The sequence below is a fragment of the Neofelis nebulosa genome, chromosome 2 (genome assembly GCF_028018385.1).
Source record: "Neofelis nebulosa isolate mNeoNeb1 chromosome 2, mNeoNeb1.pri, whole genome shotgun sequence".
In the NCBI taxonomy this organism is placed as follows: domain Eukaryota; kingdom Metazoa; phylum Chordata; class Mammalia; order Carnivora; family Felidae; genus Neofelis; species Neofelis nebulosa.
Window position 1 is genome coordinate 26640336 of NC_080783.1, and position 9013 is coordinate 26649348.

A 9013-nucleotide genomic window follows, 5' to 3' on the forward strand; every position below is an offset into this window, starting at 1 on the left:
CTTTGTGCTAACATAATGCATAGAAAATAGGTTATTATTCTTCCTTTAATTTGCATTGGCTATTAGTTATTTTATCTTATTTTATTTTATTTTATTTTACTCTGGCAAGAACATTTAACATGAGATCTACCCTCTTCATAAATTTTTATGTGTCGCATACTGTATTTTTTTAAATGTTTATTTATTTTGAAAGAGAGAGAGAGAAAGTACACGTGCATGTCAGCAGGGGAGGGTCAGAGAGAGAGGAGGGAGAGAATCCCAAGCTGGCTCTGCACTATCAGCACAGAGCCTGATGCAGGGCTTGAACTCAAGAACTGTGAGATCATGACCTGAGCCGAAATCAAGAGATGCTTAACCAACTGAGCCACCCAGGCGCCCCGCCATGCTGTACTGTTAAGTGTAGGTACAACGTTGTGCTGCAGATCTCTAAGGCCTATTCATCTTGCTTAACTGAAACCCTATGCCCATTGATTAATAATTCCCCATTATCCCCTTCCTTTGTTCCTGACAACCATCATACCTCTTAGATTCTGTGAATTCGGCTATTTTAGATACTTCATTATAGGTAGGAATCATGTAGTATTTGTCTTTCAGTGACTGGCTTATTTCACGTAGCAGAATGTTCAAGTCCATCCAAGTTGTCACACATTGCAGAATTTCCTTCTGTTTGAAGGTTGACTAGTATTCCATTCCATTTTCCGTATACATTCGTCTGTCCGTGGACGCTTAGGTTGTTTCCACATCTTGGCTATTGTGAATAATACTGCAGTGAACATGTGAGTGCTAATATCGCTTGCAGGTCCTGATTTCAATTCTTTGCAATAAATGCCTAGAAGTGGAATTTTAGGATATGTGGTAGTTCTGCTTAATTTTTTGAGGAACCTCCATACTATTTTCCATCACAGCCGCCCTGTTTTGTATTCCCTCCAACAGTGTGCAGGGGTTCCAATTTCTCCACATTCTCACCAACACTTGTTGGCCTTTGTTTTTTGTTAATAGCCATCCTCACAGGTGTGAGGTGGTATCTCCTTGTGGTTTTGATTTGTATTTGCCTGATGACTGGTGACAGTGAGCATTTATTCATATACCGTTGGTCATTTATATGTCTTCTTTTAAAAATATCACTTTTTAAAAGTAAAAAAAAAGGCACTTTAGGAAAAAACTTGCACATGAAAAAGATCTAAGTTGTCATATCTTAAGCATTTGATTATTTTCTCTAAAAAACAAGTTAAAAGTAATAATTTTTTCCAGATATAATTTTTATTTCCTTCCAAAGAAATTAAATGCACCCTTTTTTACTCTCTTACACATGAATATTCTTGTTATTAGTTTGGAGCAGTACTGGTTTGTCAGTAGGCAGCATCCTCTTCTATATTTCTTTCTCCACTTCCATAATCTCTTCTTTCCCTCTTCCCCTTGACATTTCTCATCATCGCTCTAGAAAATAAACCTTTCCTCTAATTTAACAATATTTTCAGTTTATAAAACTTACTTAAAGAAGTTTTACTATATGGAGACAGGTCTGGTTTAGTTCTGAATCTGAGAATATGGATGCTATGGGCTTCTAAAAACTTTTTCTAGTTTTTAGATTTTTTGTTTTTGTTTTTAGTTTTTTTAATTTTTTTCTAGGTTTTTTTGTTTTCTGTTTTGTTTTGGTTTGGTTTGTTTTTTTTTCCTAGTGGCTCTGTTGGTTAAGTGTCTAACTTTGACTCAGGTCATGATCTCATGGTTGGTGAGTTCAAGCCCCACATCAAGCCCCACCTCAAGCTCTGCATTGGCCTCTGTGCTGATGGTGCACAGCCTGCTTGGGATATTCTCTCTCTCTCTCTCTCTCTCTCTCTCTCTCTGTCTCTCTCTCTCCCTCTCTCTCTCTCTGCTTCCCTGTGCACACACACTCTCTCTTCCTTGCAAAAATAAATAAACTTAAAAAAAAACCTTTTTCTATTCTAATTTTAATGTAAATACATACTATCTAAAGGGAAAATTATCAAATTAGTATTCAAACTGACTTTGACATTTATCACTTTGGCAAACATAATTGGAAACATTTGATACATTTATGGTCTTTAATGAGGAAAATAAACATTTTAGTTAAGTTAAATTAAGAACAGAAGCTGCAGCATAGATATAATCTGCTAATTTTCTGTAAAATTAGTTCAGAAAGCTTTAATCACAGGGTATGTATAATTTATAACCTTTATAAAAACTCAGCAACAACTAGGGCTTTTCCTTTCTTTGGGAATGTAGACGTGAAGTAACTAAATGATTTTATTTATATATTTCTTTTTTTGGCAATCCTTGGACTTGGATTTTGGTATATCCTTTCAGAACTACTTCAAACAAGCCTTAATCAAAAGCAGATTTTTTTTTTATCTTTGTGTAGTCATGAAATCAGAAGTAAACACTGAGTTATGCTAGCACAAATTAAATCATCACTGGAATTTTTTTCTGTGCATTTTCATGTTTTATTCATAGTATTAATCCATCTTATTCACAATATTCACAATGCTAAGAAAGTCAAATCATAATGAATGTCTCTATTTTTATACTTAAATGTGTTGTTCCAACCGCTGCTGGAAATGTAAACATGTAGTGGATTAGTTTGTCTAGTCTAGTTCGGGTTCTAAGGAAGATACATGAGGTGAGGGGTCACCCATCCACATGACTTAAGATTAGAGCACAGAGTAAGTCTTGCTCTGTGTTTTCTTAGAGGCGATTCCTTCAGGTCAGTAGCAAGCAAAAATTGTAGCTTGATGGCTTATTTGAAATCCCTGGTTTCAATTTGAGAGACTTATATTTCCTTTCAAGAATAATAATCCCCTTCTTGGCCGGTTTGTTAGTTCAAAGATTGTATGAACTTTTAAACTAGACTGCTATTTCTCACCCGAGAGATACAAGGAAAGAACTTTTCATAAGTTGACAAGAGATAGAGTAGTAGATAATATCAAAGGCTGATTAGACACATTAGGGGTTATGTGGTTGCAGTGCACAGATTTTGATTTGATAGGAAAAAAAAATCACTCTAATGGTGTTTCTTATATCCTCGGATTAAGCTATTTTATTTGTGTATTTATGTGTGTGTATTGCTGAGTCTTGATTTTGCAGATAAAACAGGTGCTTTTTTTTTTTTTTTTTTTTTTTTTTTGCTTTGTTTCATTTTGTTGTTGTTGTTGTTGTTTTAAATAACTGGTCTTAAGCTAGTGAACTTATTTCACTCTTACTCATTAGGCTTGGGGCTGTAAGAGGTGAGGCTTAAGCATTGCCGTTTCAAGACCTCTCTGCCATGCTAGGAAGAATAGCCTGAGATACAGAGCTCCATCACTGTGTGGTTAAACATTCCTTCTGCTGCCTTTCTCTGTTAATTTTAGTTGATGACTGAATTTAATTAGTAACCTATAAAAGGTCTACTGATCTCTTTCATTACCTACTCCATTGGAATTTCTTTAATGTGAAAAAAAGAAAAAAAAAAGCCCAATCCAATCCAAAAATGTCTGAAAGCGTTGAGATTGCTGAAGTAGGCCAAAGTGCCACGTAGATTCTCCATCTGCAAGTGCTGGATTTTGTGAGCAACAATGAAATCTGTTCAAAAGAAAAAATATATATACTTGAAAATACAAATGTCTTTAGATTCCAAGTTTCAACAAAAAGTAGGTATTGAGACTCTAAAATTCCTTGGTAATACACTAAGTCAGTAAATATTTACTGAATGCTTACTTTTTATAAGGTACCATGAAGAATATGAAGAGTCCAGTATTGGTCATGTTCCTAGAGAGCCAGCATATTTAATTTGTCTCAAATGTTAAATTAAAAAAACATTAAAAAATAAAAAGCAAAAACCAAAAATAGATTCTATGCTTGAAAAAAAAAATGCCTTTGAATTTGAGTCCAAAGCTCAATAACTAATCCTACATGCTTGGGCCAATGAAAATACTATGATATAATAAAAAAGATACTTGCCAAAGTGGCAGGATACCTACCTTCTCAATCCAGCCTGCCAATTATCTGTTATGTGATCACTAAATAACAACCATTAATTAATATGTGTATTAACTATGCTGCATCTCAGTTCCCTTACCTACAAAACAATAATAATATTTATCCTTCCTGATGCTGGAGTTGAGAGGATAAAATGAAATGAGAAAAGGTAAAAACAACTATACAGTATCACAGTTGCTATCTTTGCTACCGAAAGTGAATTCCTGGTAACGTGTGTGTGTGTGTGTGTGTGTGTGTGTGTGTGTGTGAGTAAACTCAGCTACTCAGTATTTTAATGTCATACATTACTGGAATGACTATTAACCATTTCTAAAAAATAAGTTACTTGTTAACTTTGTGGGAAGTAATATTTTCTAAAGCATCGATTTATACTCCTGATGGCAGCAGTGGTGGTGAAATCTAAGGGATGTTAGAAAATAGATACTTTCTTTTCTCTTTTGTTTCCTATAAAACCAGTGGATTTCAACATTTTTAAAGAAACATTAAAGATAATAAGAAATTGAGACATTCTATCCACTCTAAATCTGAAACAGCCTTTTTTAGAATGCTAGTGTATGTGCTAAAGTTTACAAAATTAAATCAAATGAAACATACTAATAAATGTTATTATTGGGGTTCCTGGGTGGCTCAGTCAGTTAAGTGACCAACTCTTGGTTTCTTCTCAGGTCATGATCTCAAGGTTCGTGAATTCAAGCCCTGCATCGGGCTCTGTGCTGATGGCTCAGAGCCTGCTTGGGATTCTCTCTCCCTCTCTCCCTGTCCCTTCCCTGCTCATGCTCCCTCTCTCTCAAAAATAAATAAACATTTTTTAATGTTATTTTGAAATTGTAATCTAAATTGTAATCTAAACATCAAGCAAACTAAAAGCTGTACAAATGATCAGTACCTTAATAGAATTTGATAATTATACAAATCTAGGATGAATGCCATACTGAAAAAAAAAGTAATTTATAGAGAACTTTTATTTTTTGGATTTCATTAAATGAATACTTTAAAGGAATCAATAGTTTCCTGCTGAGACAAAACTTATAACTTCCAATATCTTTTATTTATTCATTCAATCATCTTCTGATTTACTTAGAGCTTTTGTGGATGCCCGCGCTCAGCCAATCTATGGTGGTACCAATGAAATAATGAAGGAGCTGATTGCAAGAGAGATCATCCGTGACAAGTAGACATCTGCCCACATCCTGGAATCCTATTACAACTAATCTGCTTTTAAATCTACTCAAGATAAAATGCAACCTGGAAAGGGAGGAAATGCTAAACATGTTTTTATATGTTCTCTCTGTTGAAAGAGAAATCAAATATGAGATTAGTACAATGATAGGAGAAATCTTTGAATTCAAAGATTCTAAAATTGTCCAGTATAGTCTTAACTTTTAATTTTTATATAGCTAAAAGGCAAAGATTTTCTGATTCTAGAAACCTTGGTGTTTGGTTTTTCCCTAAAATTCTAAAATAAATAAATAAAAAATAATTGCTTTCAAATGGAGACAGCAATAGTTTTGTTATTATACTAGAAAAACATTAATAGCAGTTAGAGATCATTGACTTTGAAAGGGAAAAATAAATATAATATACAATGCAAATGTTTTCTACCACCCTCCCCTAAACCTATTTCTAAGCAGTGGAATCATTTCTTCAAACAAAAGCTTATGAAGAGTCTCTATGAAACGGTGATGAGTGCTTTTAGTGGAAGCAGGAAGCCCTCTTGCCTTATTGCCTTGGATCCACTATGACTCAAACTGAGCATTCATTTGCCCAACTCCAGCTAGAGAATATGGTGGCTTATCAGGTGCCTGGGTGCCTTAGTTGGTTAAGCGTCTGACTCTTGGTTTCTGGGGCTCAGGTCTTGAGTTCGAGTCCCACTTCAGACTATGCTGACAGCACAGAGCCTGCTTGGGATTTCTCTTTCCCTCTCTCTCTGCCCCTCCCCAGCTTGCTCTCTCTTGTGCTCTCTCTCTCAAAAAAATAAATAAACATTAAAAAAAAAAGAGAATGTGGTTGTTTCTCTTATCTACTGGCACTTGGGCTTTTCAACAGATACCATCCCAGTTTAATTTATAGTAGAACACAGAATCATTTATCATCCTTTAGTTTCAATATATTGGTATATTTATAGATACCAAAACAGTGACTTTTATTTTGGAACAGTGTACTTTTAAAAATTTATTTAACAAGTACATTGTGTCTTCTATAAGCTAAACTGTTAAAAATATGATGGCAAATGAAACTGGCAAGATCCCTGCTAATAAGTGAATAAACAAGTAAGTTACAATAAATAAAGTAAGAACTACATAAAAACAACAAGATGCCTTCAAATCATGATAACTGCAATAACAAAGTAAGCATTTAAAATAGGAAGGCAAGGGGGTGTGTGGCTGGCTCGCAGAGTTGATAGAGCATGAGACTCTTGATCTCAGGGATATTAGTTCAAGCCCCATATTGTGTGTGGAGATTACTTAAAAATAAAATCTTTTAAAAAATAAAATAAATAAAACAAAATAAGAAAGTGATGAAACATTTGATTTGACACTTAAAAGTAATTATTATCAAAAAACAAACCATTAATTTAATTTGTATTCTTCTAGAATTATTTCAGTACTTTTTTTTTCTTTTTGCATATACTTGCAATACAGTGAATAAAGACAGTTTTAATGGAAACAAATAGATGTATTCTTGGTAAACTTAGAAAACCTAAACATTTTATTTGGTATTATTGGTATCAAACATTGTTTTTTTAATGCAACCATTACAACTGGGTAGAGCAAAGAGAAGAGGAAATACTTTGATACCATTCTTTCCTAGAATTCCACACCTTTGGTTTGCTCTTGGATAGAAGTTTGTATGGTCCCAACCTGGAGTTCTTGTTTATATACCTTAAATACCAGGCAAAACGGGTTAAAATAAATTTTCACCTCCCTCCTATTACCAAGAAACCAGATTGGATTAGACAGATGGACCCCCTCCTCCCAGCTCCTTTTCCTTCCTTTCTCAATCTTAATGAAACTAGATTTTAGGAACATCCGTAGCATAAAAAGTAAATTGCCATAGTAAGAAAAGCCTACTATGTAGAGGTGCACAGACCTGAGTTTGAATAATGACTCTACTTTTTAGGAGACACTGGACCTTGGGTAAGTTCTTTTAACTTCTCAGGATTCTTTCAGGTGCAAATGACAAAAGAAACCTAATTTTTACTATTGTAAGCACAAATTCGAATGTGGTAGCTTAAAAGGATTGTGGAGTAGCTCATACAATGTAAAGAACTATAGGAACCAGGGTCTCAGAAAGCCTGGTTCTGGGGCTTAGAACTGCCAGCACTTACATTGCCTCCATTTATTTTACTTTTTTTTTTTTTTTTTTTTCAAATTGGCCTAATGGACTCTGTAGAGAAATTTCATTACACGGTCTGTAAAAATGACCTTGGGCTTCTCTAGGCGTACAGCTTTCAGCACAATGTCATTATAAGGTAGGGGAAAGGTGCATTATGATTGACAGTCTCATCAGGAATACACAGACTAGGGGAAGCAGTTCCTGAAGCAGAGAGTGGTATCATCAAAAAAAAAAAGGGAACAGAAAAGTCGCTGGGCAGACCTAAATCATACACCACGCACAAAGCTATTACAGTCCACTAGAGCTGGGAATAGGTTTTAGTAATTTTTATACCTCAGAAAGGAAAAGGATTTGTAAGATAGGGTATCTTTTTGGAATGATGTCTAGGATGTTTTCTATCTATTCTAAGCCAGTTGTTTTCTTTGTCTTGTCAATTTCACTCTTGCTTTGGGCCCCTAAGAGAAATATCCTGGGCTTAAAGCTGAAAGCAAAAAAAGGGAATACAGAATGTGTTTTTTAACCTTTCATGTAGTTTTCATTTCTTAAATAGCTAATCTTTGTATTTTGCTTGTGTGGCTTTCATTGTTGTCCCCTAGGGAGGGAATTTGTCATCTGTATATCACACTGTGCTAAGTGCTCAAGAAATGATAAATAATAATAATGCTCAAAAGAACAGACTGGACCAACACAGCAAGAAAGCCACACTGTGTAAATAATTAATGAGAATCGGAAAGCCTGAGTAATTTTGGTTTTTAGCTGAGGTTTTTAGAATCATAATTATTGCTATAAAATTATTTTTGCCCTTTATTTCTTTGATAGTGTCGTTGAAAGTGGAAATATGTAAAAGAAGCTGTTTTGATTTGCTATTTTAAAATCTGACTGCAAATCTTTACTAATCTAGTAATTTTAGGAGTTCATTGTTCAAGATGAAAGATTTCTAGGAGACTTTTTTTTTTCATATGTCAGTATTATTTTTGGCACACACAGCATTTATTTATTTGGAGTCATTGGAAAGATTTGACATTGAGATGAAAACCACCTGTAGGCCTATCATATCTTCTGCTTTATACTAACTGTGGAAAGGAAGTTCTACTCTCTTTTTGAAATCTCATTTTCTATTTTTAAGACAAATTACAGAAAACTTTAAACATACTAAAAAATAAAGATGGTATGATGAACCTCTAGCTTCAATATTTGCTAATGTACCTTCCCCACTTTTTTTCTCAATTTTTTAAAAATCACATCCCAGGGGCGCCTGGGTGGCGCAGTCGGTTGAGCGTCCGACTTCAGCCAGGTCACGATCTCGCGGTCCGTGAGTTCGAGCCCCGCGTCGGGCTCTGGGCGGATGGCTCGGAGCCTGGAGCCTGTTTCCGATTCTGTGTCTCCCTCTCTCTCTGCCCCTCCCCCATTCATGCTCTGTCTCTCTCTGTCCCAAAAATAAAAAAAAAAAAAAAAAAAAAAAACGTTGAAAAAAAAAATCACATCCCAGACTTAATCCTATTTCTCACACACAGACACACACAGACACACACACACACACGTATATTTCAGAATAAATATCTAACTGATGAAGATTTGTTTTTTACATAACCACAAGGCCATCATTATAATTAAAAACTTAAATTTAACTTCCAGTTCCAAATCAACATTAAAAGTGTTGTGGTTGGGACTCCTGGGTAGC

The 9013-nt window shown here is 34.8% G+C and overlaps 1 protein-coding gene across 2 annotated transcripts in view; it reads left to right on the forward strand.

Annotated features, from left to right (window-relative positions):
* The window catches only part of ACADL (acyl-CoA dehydrogenase long chain), a 52448-nt gene extending 46488 nt beyond the window's left edge, over positions 1–5960 (forward strand). For both annotated transcript variants that reach the window (XM_058706248.1, XM_058706239.1), the window contains one exon: positions 5078–5960. In XM_058706248.1, coding sequence (XP_058562231.1) covers positions 5078–5171 — 94 coding nt within the window. In that variant the 3' untranslated portion in view covers positions 5172–5960. The remainder of the gene's footprint in view (positions 1–5077) is intronic.
* The last annotated feature ends 3053 nt before the right edge of the window (positions 5961–9013 follow it).